At 41.3% G+C, this 21,520-nt stretch overlaps 1 protein-coding gene across 4 annotated transcripts in view; it reads left to right on the top strand.

Annotated features, from left to right (window-relative positions):
• Window positions 1-581: 581 nt before the first annotated feature.
• Window positions 582-21,520, top strand: part of LOC147633897 (cellulose synthase A catalytic subunit 8 [UDP-forming]-like) — a 34,509-nt gene continuing 13,570 nt past the window's right edge. For all 4 annotated transcript variants that reach the window (XM_086804964.1, XM_086804962.1, XM_086804965.1 and 1 more), the window contains exons 1-10: window positions 582-688; window positions 789-952; window positions 1,072-1,173; window positions 1,259-1,445; window positions 1,529-1,757; window positions 1,857-1,925; window positions 2,011-2,124; window positions 2,231-2,314; window positions 9,927-10,058; window positions 10,298-10,505. In XM_086804964.1, the coding sequence (XP_086661090.1) occupies window positions 628-688; window positions 789-952; window positions 1,072-1,173; window positions 1,259-1,445; window positions 1,529-1,757; window positions 1,857-1,925; window positions 2,011-2,124; window positions 2,231-2,314; window positions 9,927-10,058; window positions 10,298-10,505 (1,350 nt within the window). In that variant the 5' untranslated portion in view covers window positions 582-627. The remainder of the gene's footprint in view (window positions 689-788; window positions 953-1,071; window positions 1,174-1,258; window positions 1,446-1,528; window positions 1,758-1,856; window positions 1,926-2,010; window positions 2,125-2,230; window positions 2,315-9,926; window positions 10,059-10,297; window positions 10,506-21,520) is intronic.

Genomic DNA, 21,520 nt, shown 5'->3' with positions numbered 1-21,520 from the left:
TAATACTACTAAGTGTAAAGGGTTAGCAATGGTTTATGCTATAAAGAAATTTCGGTATTATCTTTTTGCTAACAAATTTGTATTATGTAAAAAAAAATTAGTATATTGACATTTCTATAGTGAATATTGTGTTTCTTATGCTTGCTTTCATGTAGAATAGCAATAAAAATACATTCCCTAGAGTGACTGCCGTGTTTGAAATGTACACGGACCCAAGTAATTTAGTTTTTATACTTTTTATTTTTCAAAAAATAACTATAGGTCCTAATATTATATATATCTACATATTAACCATGAACAACCAAGGCACAAGAAGAAGAGAAAAAAAAAATCCTAAATTTCTAAAAAATAATTTAAAAAATCCCTTCAATTGACCCTTTATATTCCTACTTCCGTTCTTTTCTTTCTTAATGGCTTTTAGATACCCTAACAAAGCAACAAAGCGTTTTTTACTAAAAGAAAGCACACCAGCCAAAAATGAGTACACGTAGGTTCCCAAAGACCGTCGACCTTCTATTTCCTATCGATTACTAGGGCTAATGTGCTCACACCGTAAAATATATCCAAACATGAAACACACACACACGGATTGAGAGAGAGAGTGTGCGTTAGTTTTGTGTGCACGAAATGTCGACGACTGGAGCTGTTACAACATCGCCATCATCATCATCACCAGCAGCAGGAGGAGGTTTATCTCTAATCTCCCTAATTGAATACTTTCATGGGGTCATTTTCCTTGTGTTGTCTAATATATCATGGCCCCTTATACCCCTCCGATCATTAAACAGACGTAGAGCAGCAGCCATCAAAGCTCCGGTCCTCTCGGGCACGCAGTGTGGAGCTCTCACAGTCTCCCTTGGGCCTTCTGCAGGGCCTCAACTGCCTCCAAATCAGACCTCGTGCAGGCAGTGACTCCAGTGCTGCTACCATCCCTTCTCGGTTCTTGCCTCGTGTAAGTGCCCTGGTCTTACTTTTCTGCTCTGTTTTCTTTTGTGTGAGTGTGTGTGTGTGTTTGCAATAACGAGAGAGAGATCAGACATTGTTATTTGCTCCTTATGTTTCCTGTCGTAGAATGAATTTGAAGGCAAAAACTTCAGCCTTACCCAAGCGCTGGCTCACGGGAATGCGCACAGACAGAGCATTATTCATAGCCCACTGGATATTGCAACGAAGGTGATCCCTGCACAATGGTGTAACATTTTCGAGCAATCATGCAGATGGCACTGGGTAGCTAATGACTAAAAATCTTGGAATTCAGAGTGATGCGGAGAGAAAAATCACATGCAATGTGTGTGATGATCCTCTACCCGACAACGACGATGAGGGCGGCTTTGTTCCATGCGAGTGCTCGATTCGGCTTTGTGCAGGATGCCTAGAGCATGCGAGGAAATACGAGCACAACCGATGCCCGCGATGCACCAACCAGCTCTGCGACAAAGAAACATGTGAGCCCGGCCTCTTCTCACAAACTGTTTCAACAGCATTCTCTTCATGTTTGGGAGCTGATCGAATCAGTTTTTGTGTAAAGGGTTGCTCATGCACGAGCATGATGACACTCATTCCACAGTGTCGTTGCACGAACATGATGAGGAAGGCCTGCACGCATCATCACCATCTGCACGTGGGAGCATGATCAGTAGACAGACTAGGGGGATCGTGAAAGCAGAAGATGGCATCCTCCCTCCTCGTAAATACGGATATGGAACTGCTGCTTGGGATGCACCGCCGAGTAATAGCAAGGAAAAATCCCAAGTAGTGTATGTATTCTCTACCCTTTCATGTGTTTGCAATATCCAAATAGTTAAATATCCCTTAGATTAAGTCGCATAACACTAATATAATCATCATATGTTTAGCCCGGACGTGACCAAGAGGAGGCTATCAAGGAAGATTAATTATTCAGCAAGCAAAATTGGACCCTACAGGTTAATGCACACAAACATCTTGAGCATTTCTTAATCATGCCTACAGCATAAGTTTGAAGATAATTAAATCCTTGGGATACTGCAGGATTCTCTTGTTCATTCGCCTTGTTGCTTCCATGGGTTTTCTGGAATATAGAATGACAAACCCCACAGCAGAAGGTTATTGGTTATGGGTTATCTCCATCATCTGTGAGTCCTGGTATGCTTTCTAGTGTGTGCCTTTGAGCCCAGTTTAAGTAGATGGCCCCATATTCGTCCTTAATTTCTTGATCATTAATTGAAAACTTTGCCTACCTTATCAAAAGGTTCTTCTTCTCCTGGATCTTGGACACTATACCAAAGCTTACTCCAGTGTACCGTGAGACGTACAAAGACCGCCTACGAGCCATGTAAGTACATACGCTTTCACAATTCACTTTAATTTAACGTGCCATACAAAGCAAATAGCTGAATGATATGAAAAGAACATCATAGTTGTGCTTGAGAAGATAATTAGAGCTCGCATGCTGCATGTGCGCATGCATGCACGAGGCATGCACTTGTGCATGAATGTGTGTGAGTGCATTTGAACTTTCATGTGTGTGTGGTTGTGCTCACATATGCGTAGACACGTGCGTGCTCACCTATCACTTAGGTCACATGCATGCAAATGCACGTGATCAAGAAAGATGTCGCTGCTAAAATACTCAAAGGTTCCCTTGCCAATGAGTCACCAAGCAAGAGACCTTATGTTACATGCAAATCCTTGGTGAGAGGGCACCTAATCACCTTCATAGGATTTCTTGGTTCTCCTTAGCTCTCATGGGCTTGCCAAATGGGTTGGTCATATGTAAACCCTAGGTGAAAGGGGAGTTACTCACCCTTCACATGATTCCTAGGTTCTTTGAAGCTCCCGGATTCTAGAGACATAATAATGGAAATGAAAGAGAAAGGAAGGTTACCTTGGGCATGATGCAGGAACCCCCCCAAAAAAAGAGGTGAGATACTCTATTGTTAGTCCTCAATGAGAGAGGACCTAATCACATTTCACAAGATTTTCTAGTTCTTGAAGCTCTCACGGGCTTGCTAAATGGTCAACCTAATCATCCTTTATAAGATTCCTTGGTGCTCCTAATTGCTCATCACATAGGCTTGTCAAATGGGAAGCCTGGTTCTCTAAAGCTCTAGGCCACAAGCGTGGTTCTCTAAAGCTCTAGGAAACAAGCCTATCGATGCCTTGGGCAATCTCCTCTTAAGCATGGATAGCCAAGTCTCCACAAAAAAACTTTTAGAGTCTTTAAATAAGCTCCCGAATGAGTTTTGACAACTTTCTCGGCTTTTAGACAAGCCAATATGTAAATACTCCAAGTTTTAATGATGAGCGGTATTGCAATGTGAATCCAAAATCAGATTATGTGACTGAAAGATAACTTCTTACACAGCCCTTATGCAACCCATGCTTTGATTTACAACTAGCATAATTCATATGTGCCACACATTGTAGCTTCTATATCTTCTAGTGCTTCAAAGGTCTTCAAAGTCTTCAAGAAATCCTTCATATGATTTACAATTTGTGCCACACATTGCGGTCTTCTACATCTTCTAGTGTTTGAAAGGTCTTCAAAATCTTCAAGAAAACCTTCCAAATCCTTCGAGGAGTTTTAATGGGCTTCAAAGTGCTTCAATAGCTTTAAAGAGCTTTTCCAATGGACATAAAGAGCCTCCAATAGAAGAGATGTCTTTCAAGAACAACCTTAAATTGGTTATCTATGGGGGTATTCTTCCTTGAGAATTTGCGAATTGATTCCTTGAGAAAGAGTGTGAGAGAAGCAACATTAGCAGTTCAACAACTCTCTATGAGCAGAGAACAATCTCTAGTACGCTCCTAGTGCACTAGGAGCATTGTCAAGCCACTTGTACACTCCTACTGCACAAGTGGCCTGACAAGCTCAACAAATAACATTAGGTGCAACACGAAGGTGCTCCTCTCTCTCTCTCTCTCTCTCTCTCTCTCTCTCTCTCTCTCTCTCTCTCTCTCTCTCTCTCTCTCTCTCTCTCTCCTCGATGAGGAGAGTCTACGTGAGTGATAGCACTAGAAGAACATAAATTCGTATAAACATGGAAGAAAGGTGGTAAATTTAAAAGATATATATTATGGTGTACGCCTAGAAAAGGAAGGATGACATGTGCTTTCTCACACATTGTGAAGGAACAGAGAAGCCCACAAAACCTTAATTCCTAATGGGATGAAAGAACACAAAAACCCTAATCAACCCCTTGATCATCTAGAGAAGCTAATAATACACTTAATTCTAAACTAAGCACAAACTTACTTATGAGCTAGCATTTTCACACACATTGTTTTGGGGCTCTTAAACAGCTATGAGAAGTACATCCAATGACACTAGAATCATCTTGGACTAGATTTAAATGTCATAAATCCTATGACATTTGCATGTCATATAGGATTTATGCTTTTTCACCTTTTACATTCGCCACTTACAACCATTAATTCTCTTTAATCTTTGACCATCTAACCTTTCATTTCTCTCCACAGTGCACACTGGTGTAGTTAGAAAAGCAAAAATAAGGTTTGAAGGAGGTCCTACATAAACAAGTTGGAAAGGGTCAAGCCAAAAGGCCATACTGAAGTGGGCAGTGGAGAAATAAATGGGAGCACTACTAGAAAACTTCAAGAAGTAACTTTCCATCTAGCTTAAGAAGCTAAGCTAGAGGGGGAAATTGGTGGTGTAGTTGAAGCACTCATACAAGCTATCCAAAGAGCTAAAAAAAACCAACAAAGCTGGCCAAAAAGCTCATAGAGAAGAAATCAGTAGAGCTAGTGGTGTGTAGGTGAAGCACTCATACAAGCTCTCCAAAGAGTTGGAAAAAAACCAGTAAAGCCAAATGAAAAGCACTAAGAAGAAATCAGTGGGGTAAGGTGCCTAAATTGCCTAAACCTGTGAAGAAAACTACTACTAAATCTAGCGTCCCTAAAATCTTGAAGCTCGACTCTGTTAAGGTTAAATCCTTTGCCAAATCTACTTCTTGTAGAGAAAAAGACTATTAAGAAACCGATTTCTAGCTAAGAAGAAGGTCGTGATCAACCTAAAAGATAAGGGTTCTAATATTTATTTAGATCTTGGTGTGAAGAGGTCCAAGCTAAGGGGTGTTCACATGGACACATTTGTCATCAAGGGATTATCACTGACATTAGCAATCTGTCATCAACAAAAAAAAATGTATGATCTTTTATGGAACTTCATCCAATTTTAAAAGTCAAGATAAATTACAATTAGGTTTGGGAACCCCACCTTGACCATGAGTCAAAAAGGATGTAACCTTTGATGTAATGCGGCCAAATAAGAATGGACTGTGTGAAGAGCAAAATTGGGCTCTTTGACTCACCGAATGAGTGAGTGAAGTTGTAAGGGCACAACTCTCACCCCCACATGTGACCCTCTCTCTTACCTATGTATAAACTCTGAAACCAAAACTAACACAGTGAGCTTAGGAGATAAATGAGGATGAGGTAGACTACTCAGCACATGATTAGGAGTATATACCAAGTGAATCACATGTGTCATCGCTTATGGGGGAGCGTTAGATTTTCATGTCATGCCTCAAATGGGCTTAAGAACATGCACCCAAGGGGGGGTTTACAAGCATCCTTGGCCTTGTGGACATTCACCTGTAAGTATCAAAATACAAGAAATGCCATATTAGAAAACAAGTTTATGCATGCAAGTTATTCCTAAGAAAACATGATTTAATTCTATTAAAAGAAATGTTGATTTGACAATCTCCCATCTTCCAAGCTTGTAAAATTTAGAGTATAGTAAGAGAAGCAAGAGGTCAAACTGGTGACATTCCTTTCTGCTTATAAATAGTTGTCCTCAATTTAGAAGAATCTATGTCCTTTGTGGTTTCCTTGCCATAGTATGCATAACTTATAAGGAGGCCTGACAATCATCACTTTTATAGCATGTGCCTTGCTGTAGTAAGCATCGCATGATCAACATCCTATACTACCTTGCTATAGATTAGACCAACAACCATTAATTATATTGTTGCCTTGCTAGTGCAATTGCCATCAAATCTTAATTCATCCTTGGGAAACTCTAGCATGGGAACTACCTCATCCATAGGAAACTCTAGCATGGATGCCAATCTAATCTATGCCGAGCAAACTCCATCATGGATCTAAAGAGACACTATAGGAAACTCTAACATGGCAAAATATGTTTGACTATGTCAAGCAAAGTGTCTTCATAACTTTGCTTTAACTTTCACCTCTAGAAGATCCATATCACCAAAATATGTCCAATTATGGGGAAAGTGTCTTCATAACTTTGCTTTCTCTTATCCACCTCTAGTAGATCCATATCATCAAGACCTGACAACACTTAGCCTTGAGATTTCCTCACAATAGATGCAATATCAATAGCTTGTAAACACATCAAACCTTGCATATATGATATCATCTTTGAGATGTGATACATAATAAATTGCTCATATTTAGATCTCAACATTGCTCCTTGCCATTCTAGGATGATGATAACCCAACTTAGGGTCCAAAAGGACCTTCCTATAAGATAATTCTATGCCAAAACTTTTCCATGATCATTTTGCATAAGTGCATAACTCACATTGCATGCATAACTTGCCAAAAACTATCACTATTCCTTCTTAGAAAAAAAATTTGCATCTTTTTTATTTATGGCATCTGGCGCATTAATAAACCATACACATGGCTACATACACATATGTGATCTTTATATTCTTGCATATCAACTTTACATAACATCCCATATGCCACTAGGTATTTGGTACATGTAAAATATTACCCACCAAATGATCATGGCTACAAAACATGGCACATGCAAGTCTCTTATAACTCTATCAAATATATTACAAACATGTGTCTCTTGAAACCTCTATTGCAACATTTATCCATATCCTCCATCTTAATAGATGATTAACAATACAACCTACAAGGGAACTCCCTCTCCTCTCTTCAATTCTTGGCCACCACTGGTGAGATGTATCTTCCATTAAAGCCTTTTAACTTTGCCTGACTTTTCCTCTTCAATCAACCCATGCATTCAGTGTTGATTTTCTCCTTTTGATTGTGCATCCTTGTTAACCATGGAAAAGTTTTGACTTCTTTGGGAAGTCTTCATCACAATGTATAACTTCAAATTGTCTTGTGAACACTAAAGCTTTATTTTGGCTAAAACTAACCATAGAGGTTTTTCTTGAAGTTTATCTCATGATTTGAGTTTCTTAAACCGCTTCTTCTGGGGCAAGGGTCTTCATGGGTGAGGTGAATGGTGATGGATTCTATTCTCACAATCTCGAGCCACTCTCTCTTGGATTTACCTAGGTATTCATGGAAGTTCTTCTCTTGGCAGCCTATACTTCTCCCTCTACTTCTCTCATATTCGGATCTTGTTACATGGATTTTAATTTAGTTGTCTCCTCTCTATAGCATTGCACTTGGAATATTAATGTTTCCACCTATGAGAGTTGCTACTCCTTGATCTTCTTGTTTTGTAGGAGTATGTACGAGCCCAACTTATACTCAAGGTTCACAAAATAGGATAGTCTTCCACTAGGCAAGGAAGCCTAGGCTTTGTAACAAGGAAGTGTATATCTTTGAGCATTTAACCATTACCTTAATTAAGCACAATTAATGAAATACGATAAAATCAAAACAAACACCACCACACTAGGGGGTGAACAATGGGCCAACCCCTATTACCAAAAGGATTATTTATTGACCAAATCTCTCATACAACGATGTCTTTGGGTAGCTCCCATGTCAAGGAAGTGTGTGCTAAAAGCTGTGGTGTGCTCCAAATCTTGTGATATTTTGTCTGCATACCTATGTCACTATCATGTGCATGTAGATATGCTCTCTACTTGCACATGCATTTTAGGCAAAGTACATGATAGATTATGGCTAGTTTGGGGCTATTTTGGCTTCCCCCAATAGGTTTCGAGAAGTACCCAAGCCATGGATCAAAGTACATGATAGATTATGGCTAGTTTGGGGCTATTGGCTTTCCCCAATAGGTTTCGAGAAGTACCCAAGCCATGGATCAAAAGTTAGGCATATAATATGAGCACAATAGAACAAGACCTTTTGGATGACTTTTGGGGTCATAAAAGGGCTCATCAACCTAAATCAACATCATGAAACCCTATAAAATGGTAATTCATAGTTTACTTTAGGCTTGGGGGGTTCACCTAAAAATATGTAAGTATACCACGTGAGTTCAAATGAAGGGGTTTTTTAATTCCAAGTTTTAAGGTAAATTTACAGATTTATATTTACTAAAGGGGTTTTTTTAATCAATTTTAAAAAAAACCCGTAAGTCCATAAAGAAAAAGAGGTCATTTTATTCATAAAAAAATTCAAAGGTAAGGGGTTTTTTAAATAGCCCTTGAACGCACGTGATACATAGGGTTTCTTAGTAATGCATCCCCCGAGACTTTAGGTATCCCCTCACATCTCATATGAGGGTAGTTTAAAGTTCATTTTAAATATCCGCTCACATCTCATTCTTGTGCCGCCGATACCACTAGCTAGAACAACTAGTATATTATCACAAAAGTTGTAAATCTTTATATGCATCAATACATAGGTATGTATAATAAGATAGAACTCAAGATCAAAGTTTATTATTGTAAATATTCATGTTTGTAATATATAGTCGATAAGGTCTATTTATCCTTCTCTACTGAGTCTTGCTTAATTTTGACAGGTATTAAACTCCCATATGCTAGTGTTAACATATATTTTAGTCTTTTTGCTACGTCACTTGTGTGACATTAGTATCAAAGCATGTAGAGTTTTTGAATATGTTAGTGTTAACATATATTTGAGTTTTTTTGCTACGTCACTCATGTGACATTAGTATCAAAGCATGTAGAGTTTTTGCATATGCTAGTGTTAACATATATTTGAGTCATTTTTCTATGCCACTCATGTGACATTAGTATCAAGGCATGTAGAATTTTTGCATAGTAAATTAGAGTTTACATTTTAGAGTTTATAACCAAAATAAGGGTTTCCCTATTTGCATTAGATCATCCCTTGCATCGATTCTTTTTACCATAGCTTCAGCGTGCAAAATTGAAAGCCAAATCAGGGGTTTGCATTCTCAACCCTTTTTTGCATGTAGTGTAAATTGGTAGTGTAAACTGCATGTAGACTAGGATTAACAAACGCCTTAATCTAGGTCTAATCTAGGTAATAAGACATCTAATCTAGGTAGAAATTAGCTTTTTTAGATACTACCTTGACAAGAATCTTAGCTCGATAGAGGGGAAGATGCATGGACAAAAAAGAGCAACAAGAAAGATGCAAAGAGATAAACACCATCCCCACCATCGATAGAGAGTTGAAGACATTGAAATTAATTGAATACTTTACAAAAACTAAAAGTACTTGAGGCCAAATGGAAGTAGGTGGAGGAACTACAATAATGGGACAAAGAAGAAATACAAGTATGGCACCATTAAGAGGAGGAACACATTCTCAAGAGGAAGAAGCATGATAACATGAAGCAAGGCTTTGGGAAAATCAAATGACAATAGAGTTAATCAAAATGGTGATAGAGAAAGCACGATAAAGGTAATGCACCCACGGGTAAGGATTGTTGAGGAATCACTTAGAGCTCCTCTTTCTTTGGAACCTCTCCCTTACTTAGACCAACACTCTCGGTCTTGGGTTACTCCACAAACCTAACTCATTCCTTAACAATCCTTACCCATGGGTGCATTACCTTCTTCACACTTGGAAGCTAGCCCTTACTAGTTAGACCAACACTTTTAGTCTTGGATTGCTCCAGAAACCTTAGGAGACTTAGGAGACACAATCACAGAAGGATGTGTTTCTAAAGAGGTATCGCTGCTTTGCAAGCTACAATTATCAGGAGCTAGAAGGATGTGTTTTAGAGAGAGAGAGAGAGAGAGAGAGAGAGAGATGTACAAACATTTATCCTTTTTTGGCAGGTATGATATAGGAGGAGAAACTTTACCTCAAGTTGATATATTTATTACAACTGCTGATGCCCAAAAGGAACCTCCACTCGTCACTGCTTGCACCGTACTGTCAGTCCTAGCTATAGACTATCCTACCAACAGGTGTGTGTAGAATTGGTATCATGCCTATCAAAATCTTATAAAATCTACATGCACATCTTTTCTCCAAGAAGGCTTTTATAATAGAAGAAATTTATGTTTGATACCAAGATCTTATGATTGCATGATGATATGAGACATGGATTAGAAGCAAGTTCTAAATGAGTGTGCCGCTTTATGTTTAGCTAGTGTAAGTTCTACGTATGGGTTATGGTATGGCTTCTAACTAGTATTTTTCTTAGGTTTGCATGCTATCTCTCTGATGATGGTTCCTCCAAATTGATGTTTGACACACTAGCGGAAGTTTCCTTTTTTGCAAAATTATGGATACCTTTCTGTAAAGATTTCAATATAGAGCCAAGGAACCCGGAGGCATACTTTTATGAAAAGCTTGATTTCACAAAGGACAAAGTTCAACCTGATTTTGTGAAGTCTCGAAGGAGAGTGAAGGTGAGAGGTGCTATATCAATGTGTGTGTGTGTGTGTGTGTGTGTGTGTGTGTCGAAGGAGAGTGAAGGTGAGGGGTGCTACATCAATGTGTGTGTGTGTGTGTGTGTGTGTGAACAACATAGTTGAGAATATATGAATATTATCAAATATTTTCGTAGTTCTAATTTTTAGAGATTAGATGCAATCTCTGGTCTAGACTATGTAACTTAGGTCGCCCGAAACTATGTTCGATAGGTATTCCTGATCATGTCAACCCCATAGCTTACCCTTGTTCTTGAGGAAATTATTGCTTATGCCCTTGTTCACCAATCTAGGAAATAAAAAACTAAAGTAGAGGTAACAAGTCTCAAAGTAAAAAACCCCAAGGAAAAATTACCCCACACACACACACACACAAAGAGAGAGAGAGGGAGACACACACACAAACACACACACATACACACACACAAAGAGAGAGAGAGAGAGAGAGAGAGAGAGAGAGAGAGAGAGAGAGAGTTTCAACACGTCTTAGGAAGGGGTAAAGTCCCCCTCATGTAAGATAAAATGTTTCTTATATTAGCTAACATGGGATCACCCATAGAGAAGGATATGAGAAGTATCCATTTGAAGAAACCACAAAAAGAAACTTATTATAAAAATCCAAAGCATACCTTTAATGATTGACTCTTAAACATGCCAAAAGCCCATGTATAAAGTGTTTATTATCTTTCGGCTTTTGTGTTTTTGTTTTCTCTGTTGTAATAGGATTATTACTCTTATGGTTGACTAAAACAATACATCATATGTCTTTCATTGATAGTGTATAGCTTCACATGGTGTGTATAGCTTGACACTCCTTGCATCATGAAAACCAAATAGCCAAACAATTGTAAACTTTAACCAAAAACATTGATAGTGTATAGCTTCACACTCCTTGCATCACAAAAACCTTAATTGAAGAACATAAATAAGAATCAATATACAAACTCTGATGACATGATGCATAGAATAAATAAACAAAAGAACATGAAATATGAAAAATTCTATAAGACAACAATGTTTCTTCATAGCATACATACAAAGGCCATGAAAGATACACACGAGTAGTATAGAAAGATGTATCAAACTAAACAAGATTCACACATGATATACAAATTGAGATCAGAACAACTGAGTTACATGCATCGTACATGTAGAGATCATAACAATATAACAACTTAGGTACATGCATCATACATGTAGAGATCATAACAAGCAATAACAACTTAGGTACATGCATCATATATATAGGGATCATACCAAGAAATAACAACTTAGGTACATGCAACATACATATAAAGATCATACCAAGCAATAGAAGTAAACATCCATGTTTTACATACATACTATACATGTAGATGATAGTGTACATGTAGAAAAAAAGCATTAAGAAACTAAAGAGATCTGATGGAACACATGTAAGGTGCATCATGGTACATACATAGAGATCAAACTAAGTGTACATCATGGTACATACATAGAGATCAAACTAAGTGTACATAGAAACAATGAAAGTAAACATACATGGTGTAATATACATGTACAACATCATGGTGCATACAGAGAGATCAAACTAAGTATACATAGAAGCAATGCAAGTAAACATACATGGTGTAATATACATTTACAACATCATGTACATATAGAGAGATCAAACTAAGTGTACATAGAATCAATGCAAGTAAACATACATGGTGTAATATACACGTACAAAATCATGGTACATACATAGAGATCAACTCGAGATCAAATAGAAACTAAGTGTACATAGAAGCAATGCAAGTAAACATACATGGTGTAATATACATGTGGATATGGTAGTATACATGGTGTAATATACATGTGGATATGGTAGTATACATGTTGATATACATAGTATGCATGGCAACACTATATATAGCAATGGTGCACAATTCAAAAAGAAACTAAAGAGAGTGGGTAGAGTCAACCATGGGGAAAAAGATCTTCATCCTTTAGTCATCTGGATTTTTTTCCTCTAATGGCTAAATATAGTAAACGCCTCATACTAGATGATTGGTTCTAGCCATGAGTTACACAAAGAAATTAGGCATCTAACAGTTTGATCATGAGTGGTTACGTTGAGTGGTTCACCAGTGTCCTATAGACTAAGCTTTACACTAGGTTCCATCAATGTAGAAGTTGGTTTACATCGTATGCATGGCAACACTATATATAGCAATGGTGCACAATTAAAAAAGAAACTAAAGAGAGTGGGTAGAGTCAACCATGGGAAAAAGGATCTTCATCCTTTAGTCATCTGGATTTTTTTCCTCTGATGGTTGAATATAGTAAACGCCGCATACTAGATGATTGGCTCTAGCCATGAGTTACACAAAGAGATTAGGCATCTAACAGTTTGATCATGAGTGGTTATGTTGAGTGGTTCACCAGCGTCCTATAGATGAAGCTTTACACTAGGTTCCATCAGTGTAGAAGTTGGTTTACATATTTCCATATTGTAGCTCTTTAGCAGTGTGTTGATGTACTTGGACTGCTTAATGACTTTACCATCATCTTATTATATAAAATGCATACCCAAATAGTAGTGCACAAGACCAAGATCATCTCAAAATTTAAGGCAAGGTCAACCTTAAAGGTTATAAGGAAATACTCATTGGTTCCTGCCATCACAAGCATGCCATCATCTACATAGAGAATAATAACAAGCAAATCATGCTTGTCCTTTTTGTTGAAATAATACACCAAAATATCATGTGACATTGGGGATATGGGCATATAATTCTAAGGAGCTAAATCATCATGTGATAAATGTACTTACATGGAGAGCCTTTGCTTCAAAATTGTTCTCGAGCATTCCTATTGGTGATTCTTACTATATATGTGAGTATGCCTCATCGTAATTTCTACCATTGACATCCTTGTGTGCTCTTCCTCTCATGAGTGCATTCATTCAAAGTCCCCATGTTTTAGCACGAACTATGTGTGACAGAGGTTTGCATGCAACATGATTACATAGTAAATTTTGAAATCGATAGGTTTGCAAGAATATTATTCGACACATTTGTGCCTTGTTATGGCCTTTTTGAAGACACCCATAACTGAAATCGATAGGTTTGGTCAATAGGCACTTCCCTGAGTGGCTTAGGTCATGACCCACCCTACTAGGAGGTCTTGGGTTGTTCGAGCCCTAACATCGTAAGGTTATGTGTGTGAGTGGTGTAGCTTCTAGCTCCACTACATCCCCTTGAAAGGGGACTTTAAAAAAAAATTGATAGATTTGCTTTGTCCCCATAAACTAGCTACCGTTGAATGTCCAAGAAGACCATGGATTTTTTTTAAAAAAATTGTGAGGGAAAGATAACTTGAAATTATATGGAGGATTTGAGTTACAAAAAAAAGGGAGATATCGCCTATCAACCACATGCCAACCATTAGAGAAGCCTTTTCTTGGCACCATCCAGCATCTCAGAGCTATAGGGGTTCATGAGAATTCTGAGCTCATTAAGAAAGTAATCTAGCTCCCACTCAGAATGATAAGTGCTCGGGGCACCAATGAAATACTAACTGATTTTACGAATAAGCCACATCTACTTCATGATGTGGAAGTGAATCCAAGGCCATATGCTCACAAGGGCTAGGTTCCTACTCTTACTCCTAAGAAGAGCTTACATCCATGTGAATTGATATTGTATGCCTGCCACCCTAGGCCATCGTCTGACCCTGTTCCATAGAGTCTGGGCATAAGGACAGGCCCAGAGGAGGTGGAAATAAAATTCCTTGTGCATCTTACAAAGTGGGCATAGGTGAGAAATAAGGGGTCCATTTAGCCAGTCTCTCAGTGGGGGGTACCCAGCTTCTGATGTAGAGCCCTCCATAGAAATACAATAATTTTGAAACATGGGATAGCTTACCACACCTCAGTTGTGCGACATGTTCACATTGCCACTGAGTCATGAGTGCCCCAACATTGTGGGAGCCGCCCGACCTAGTTGGTGTACTACGCTTGCATGTTTGTTCCCTTTATCCTAGTCAATGGTTTCCCTGTGTCACAAGCCCAGTTTGCCAACGAGTTAGCCAAATTTAGAGACATTGTTCTAGGCCATGCTGGTGGAAGTACCTTGGTAGCCACTTGAAGAATAGCCAATGCCTCAAGGATTAAATAAAATTATAGAGTGATGTCATCCCAGACATGCCACTGAGCACCTAAAGATCTTGCATGTGCAGACTCCTGCATCTATCGAGCACTCAATGGCAAGGGCCTTTGTAGCACCCCATGCAACAATAATCTCCCTGCATTAAAGTTCTCCTTTCCCGAGTAGGATATATTAAGCTTGAAAGGGAGGGGGGGCAGAGGTGCAGGGTCGGGCAGGGCAAAGGAAAGGAGGATGGGCACATGGTCCAAGTAGCCTTGGTGCAGGAGGGTCCGGGTGGCCCAAGGCAGTCACTGCCCCCACCAGCAACCTTTAGAAACATACCCTCTATCAAGCCTAGCCATCCTCCATTCTCTTCCAGTTTGCTTATTAGACCATGTATAGGTACATGCAGTGTTAAACTCACACATCTATTTAGTATCTACCAACAAGCATAGCTAGGCAAACTTCTACCGTGCATCCTTTTCTTCCTAGTTCATGTCTGATCGGGGGTGGGAGCGATCTTCTGACGTCTTAGTCATGTTGAGATCCCCCACAAGGATAACATCCTCCCCCTCTAGGATCAAACTCAGGTGGTCCCAATGAGCCGCCCTCTCAACAGAGTCGTTAAAGGCATAAACTGAGGGAATAGTCAAATTGACAAATGAGTTGCTTACCTTAAGTATAAGGCCATAAATTGAGCAAATAGTTAGATTGATAGATGAGTTGCTTACCTTGAGGATAGGGGCATAAACGAAGCAAATAGTCAAATTGGACAGATGAGTTGCTTACCTTCAGGATAAGAGCATGATTGTTTTCTTCATTGTATTATTGCATGCATCTCCACCCGGCCCTGATGAGCAAGATGGTTTTTCCTCTAGATTGGTTCCATAGAGCATTAATGAAGAAAGAAGTTCCACCCTTCTCGAGATTGAGAGGAAGGTCTCCTCGAGTTTTCAACTCTTACGGCCTCTCTTCTCTTTCTCACTGCACATAGCCCTCTGATATTCCAGGACAACACTATAATCACCACAAGGCAGCAACACTCTAGCACAATTGGGAGTAACCCTAGCGGACGATAGCGCCGCTCCACAGCAGTGAGAGACCCTAACCTAAACTCGAAGTCCCGCTTTGAGCTCTAGTCCACTCCCTCTTTTTTCCGTCAAGAAGGCCATACCACGTCCAAATTTCTAAGAGTAAGCGAATGCCTGTATTTGCATTATATTATGCTTCTTGTAGGGGCTTTAAGGTGTTGGTGATGAGGTGCTCCTACTTGTAAAGGAGAAGGTAGAGGAAGGGAGGCAGGCGACAGTTTATGAAGTTTCTATGCTGCTGAGAAGGTTCCTCATCAAGAGGAGCTTCTCGTAAAGGAAAAGACAGAGCTGCGGACATGACACCTCGCCAAGGCCCTTCGTTCGGAATGTATCTTAAGTAGAACCTACAACCTCTTGGTGGGTGGCGAGATCAATGCCTTGATGCTCTCCAGGCTGCAACCTACGTTGCGGTAAGGTTGTTCTAGGGTTTAGGGTATCATGAAAAGGTACCCACAGGGGTTTCTCCATTTTGAGTTTCAACTCCTTTTTTATGGCCATCTGGATCAGGGCAGAATAGGGTTTATCGGAGGTGCCTTGATGCTACAGGAACATCACCTCTCCCCAGGCTGCAACCTATGCTGCGGTGAGGTACTTTTGGGCTCTCCTGCCACTAAAATGTAGACACCGGCCCCCGGAACCCCTAAAAGAACCTTGCGGCACCATAGGTTGCAGCCTGGGGAGAGGTGATGTTCCTGCCACGGGCCCCTGGGGGGTGTCTCCATTTTAGTGAATTTCAACTCCTTTTTTATGGCCATCTGGATCAGGACAAAATAGGGTTTATCGGAAATGGGGAGTGACTTCAACATGTTAGAACAGGCTGATGCATGGTGCATAGAGTCTGCTGACATCGCTAAGAAGAAAACACCATCTTAGGCATTGAGAATGCTTCTCGAGAGGATTTCATTTTTACCATCAGGGGGCAGGACGCTTGGTAGCTCTCAAAGTTCAGCTGGACCCCTCAGAGCCTTGCAGTTTCTAAGTTAGACTCCACTCTAAACCTGGACCACCTGGACCGTTTCGACATGGATGAGTGGGCTTGTCACGGTGGGGGATTAGTCGGCATTCTCGCCGGCACCACCTTCTCTGAATGTGCCCAGGTGGGGCTACACTTGGAGGTCCAAGAATCCTGGGAAGCAGAACAGTAAGCCCACAACCAGGTTGTTTTGTTTTGCCAGACTGCCTTCTTCAAGACCCTGACACTAAGTAGAGGATTGAGGAGATCAGGCACGTATTTTCTTCTCTGAATGCACCCAGGTGGAGCTACACTTGGAGGTCCGAGGATCCTTGACGCAGGACAGCAAGTACACAGCCAGGTTGTTTTGTTTTGCCAGACTGCCTTCTTCAAGACCCTGACACTTAGTAGAGGATTGAGGAGATCAAGCACGTATTTGCTTCTCTGAATGCACCCAGGTGGAACTACACTTGGAGGTCCAAGGATCCTTGGAAGCAGGACAGCAAGCACACGGCCAGGCCTTCTTTAAGACCCCGGCACGTAGTAGAGGAGATCAGGCACGTATTTGCCAGGCTGCCTTCTTCAAGACCCTGACACTTAGTAGAGGATTGAGGAGATCAAGAAACCCTGGATCTTGATGGAGCCTGGCTGAGACTAACTGCTGCTTTTAAAGGGCTGCCAAGAATCATACGCTTGTGCAAGGACCTCCTTGTGGACTAAGGCACGGGTGAGGAGCTCAGGCACGTATTTGCTTCTCATGCCCATTGCCTTCTTCGAGACCCTGACACTTAGTAGAGGATTGAGGAGATCAGGCACGTATTTGCCAGGCTGCCTTCTTCAAGACCCTGACACTTGGTAGAGGATTGAGGAGATCAGGAAACCCTGGATCTTGATGGAGCCTGGCTGAGACTAACTGCTTCTTTTAAATGGCTGAGACTAACTGCTTCTTTTGAATGGCTGCCAAGAATCATACGCTTGTGCAAGGACCTCCTTGTGGACTAAGGCAGGGGATCAGTTCACTTGTGACTTCTTTGCTGCCACTGGTTCTCACCGTAAGAGAGATGGGGTTTGCCACCTTAGGAGCCTGGATTGGTACGCATCTCAGCAATCACTATCAGGCCTTCCTCTATGTTGCCAAGCTCATTAAGAACCACCTCATGAGGGTAATGGAAGTCAGTGGCGATTGCTCGGACCCAAGTGCAAGAGAGCTCCTTAATGAGCTTGGCAACATGGTTCCCCCTTCTTGGCAAGCATCCCTAGAGTCCCTCTTTAGAGATAAGAGAGCTTGCCAAAGCTCTCCAGGTGTTCCCTGCAGGAAGTGTTCAAACGAGGATGGACTTTTAGTCTCTTTCTTCCAGACTCATTGTGATCTTTTGAAGGACAACAACCAGATCATGACCATGGGCAGGATGCCAGAGCACCTATCGGAGGGCCTCATTTACTTGATTCCCCAACACCCTCCAGGCCACAGCCTATAACATCCTTGCCAAAGTCATCACGCACTAGCTCCATCCTTTCCTCCTAGACATCATCCATGGCGCTCAGGCAGGTTTTATCCGGGATAAAAGCCCCGTGGATAACATCTTCACTCTCTAAGAGGCGACAGTAGTAGCCCAGCTGCAGTGGCAGGACCTTGCAGTACTTCTAGATTTGAGGTGGTCTTGGAGAGGGTGGATTGGGCCTTCTCTGAGGCAGATGGGATTCTGCCATGTGAGTGTGGAGAGATTCCTCCTCATACTTCTCTGCTCATAGCCTAGTGCTCTTCCAGGTAGCTCAGAACGAGAACAACTCCATGCCTGTACGTGCCTAAAAGGACTGTGGAGGAGCTTTTCCTCCTCATACACATAGCCTTGTCCTCTTCCACGTAGCTGTCAGATCGAGAGCTTCTCCATGCCAACACATGCTTAAAAGGACTATGGAGGAGCTTTTTGACTCTTAGCTCATGAACAACATGGTGGGTTGGGCCTTCTTTGAGTGCATTATGGTGGAGATGGGTTATTCAGCCATGTGAGTGTGGAGATCCCTCCAAGATCTCCCTAAACGCAAGCAACAAGATTGGTGGTGTAGGCTAGCTCAGCTCCCAACCGTTCTAGGTTTGTGGCTGCAAACCACCCTCGAGCGGGAGGGTAAGTCTCACTCCCATCGGCCAAGTCTATGGTGGGAGCCTCTAGTGTAGGTTCACACCCACTATCATTGGTGGTGTAGGCTAGCTCAGCTCCCAACCGTTCTAGGTTTGTGGCTGCAAACCACCCTCGAGCGGGAGGGTAAGTCTCACTCCCATCGGCCAAGTCTATGGTGGGAGCCTCTAGTGTAGGTTCACACCCACTATCAACAACTGTCAAACAATAATCAATAGTAAACCCACTAGCCACTTATATTGTGATTACTGTTGCTATAAATAACCAACTAGTCATAAATAGCCAGTAACTAAGGTTTTACTAAAAATCTACCTTAGCCACCCTATCAGCTTGCTTTCCCTAATCTCAAGGCTTATGATGAGTGGAAAGATTAGACGTGTGAACTAGATTATGGAGTCAGTTGTCCGATGTAGTTTGAGGTTCCCCTCTTTATTCCCAAGAGTGGAAATGTCTTAGGAGGGGAAGTATGTTATGTACCTAACACCAATCCTTGGGATTATTGGCCTAATCCTAAAGGATTAGAGGACCATGTTTAAAACATAACTCCTCTAATAATTATATCAAGTCTGTGTTCAAACAAGAACGCCACTGATAAAACCCTCTAGTATGAGCCAATATCTATTAATGCACATCCATTCAACAACTATACAATAAATCATAAGCCCTTGCTAGGGTTGACTGCTCGTAGAGTCATCTTAAGTCTCAACGAAAATCTAGGCTTCCAGAGCCTCTACTAAACATGACTTAGCTATTGCTAGGAGTCATATGCTTAGCACAATCATAGGCAATTCCAACCAATCAAAGGATCTCTTGATATCCAAATGCATACAATGATTTGATGCGTTAATTTTTTTTGTATTCCACATTGCTTTTTTTTTTCTCTTCTCCCGGCGTTTCTCTCTCTTCGTTTTTGGAGGTTCACGTGTGCGCTAGCTCGCTTGCTTGAGTTGCAGTCCAGTTGCTTCAGCAGTCAGCGCTTGTGCCATGTCAGTTGCCACGTCACCTGGCAGCCGCCTGTGCCACGTCACCTGGGTTGCGTTGGTTGCTGGCCGACTATTGCTGCGCAGGGCTTCTACCCGGCTGCTCCTGGCTATGCCACGTGGCAGCGCCACGTCTCCTAGACTGCTGCCCGTTTGCTGCGCTGCAAGGCTTGCTACACGGCTGCCCCCCTTGGCCACCTCTACGCTGCCTTGAGTGCCCAACAAAAGAGAAGAGGTCTCAGCTACTGCACTTGCAACATGTTACAAGACTGAGTATTTTACCTCTTTTTCTTAAGCACTGTGATTATTTTTAAGCATGTTTAACATTCACTGATCATGTTTAATCATGTATATGCATGTGTAAGTTTGTATAGGTGTGTGGATGCAGATACATGTTTGGTGTGCGTGTGTGCATGTGTGTGCATCCTCATGTGCATGTTTATGTGTTTTTCTCTTACCTTGCTGCAGGTGTAGTAGTTTCTCTCTCAAGACTACTTGTGGATCAGCCCTGCAGGTACAACCAGTCAGTAGGAACCTGACACGTGGCACTATGGCATAGGAACCTGACACGTGGCACTGCCACGTGGTACTGGCAGCTGAACATGGTACGGCTGGCTGCGCAGGCAGGACTGCAGGTGATGACGTGGCAGTTGGTTGCAGGCGCTGCCATGTAGGCGTCTGACATGCCAGGCACAGGCGCACGTGTGCAGGCCCTGCCACGTAGGCAGGTAGGCGCACAAGCGAAGGAGAGAGAAGCGAAGCAAAGGCGTCGGGCAGCCCAAAAACGCGCAAGCGTTGAAAAAAAGAAAATGCTAAGCGCCATGTTATTTTTTTAATTAAAAAAAGAGAGGGAAAAGCTATTCAAAGAGATTTTAATGAGATAAAAGCTCTTGTAGTAGTTTTTTTTTTCCTAAGGGAGAAAAGCATAGCTTTTCACCCCTAAACTTATATAAAAAGGGGGCTAAGGCTCTTGTTTCCACACAACACAAATTGGGTGAAAGTTGAAGGAGATCTCCTCCACGTAAATCAAGGAGGCATCTTCTCGGGAATTGTACAAGGGCTACTTTGACCTCGAGTGATAAATAAATACCTGGGGGACGCCACGCTTTGGGGCTAATTGGTCTTTTGTGCGGGAGCACTCTAGCTCCACTTATTCTTCTTCTTCTTCCAAGTTTATTATTCCAGTTCGTAAAGAGATTTAAGTGTGATTAAGTGTGCTCACTGTCCGTCAAGTTTCTGAAGGCCGGTTTCACAACATGGTAAGAGAAATACCCAAAAACACATACATGCACATGTACAAACATACGAGCATGCACACACATGTACACACACACACCAAGCATGTATTTGCACCCACACACGTGTACAAACTTACACATGCACATACAGTGTAAAACATGATCAGTGAATGTTAAACATGCTTAAGCATAGTCATAGTGCTTAAAAAAAGAGGTAAAATACTCAGTCCTGTAACTTATCCGCCTCTTAAAACAAAGCAATCGTCCTCGATTATTCAGTCAAAAGATCTTCCAAACTGGAACAGAACCTAAGAGACCAATGAGAAAGCTATATTCTGCCTACTGAAACAAAACATCTGAATAACATAAATCAAAAGCATCCACCTCGTGAATAGTCATGTCCCCTTGGATGCTTTATGTGCTCCGCTCATGGCCAACCCACAGGACCCACAATCGGTGCTCTCTCTGAGGTGATTCCAATAT

The sequence above is a fragment of the Cibotium barometz genome, chromosome 11, assembly GCF_041138505.1.
Source record: "Cibotium barometz isolate CiBa-2024 chromosome 11, ASM4113850v1, whole genome shotgun sequence".
Lineage (NCBI taxonomy): Eukaryota > Viridiplantae > Streptophyta > Polypodiopsida > Cyatheales > Cibotiaceae > Cibotium > Cibotium barometz.
The sequence above is the reverse complement of the archived record's forward strand: the minus strand, read 5'-3'. Positions and strand labels throughout refer to the sequence as shown.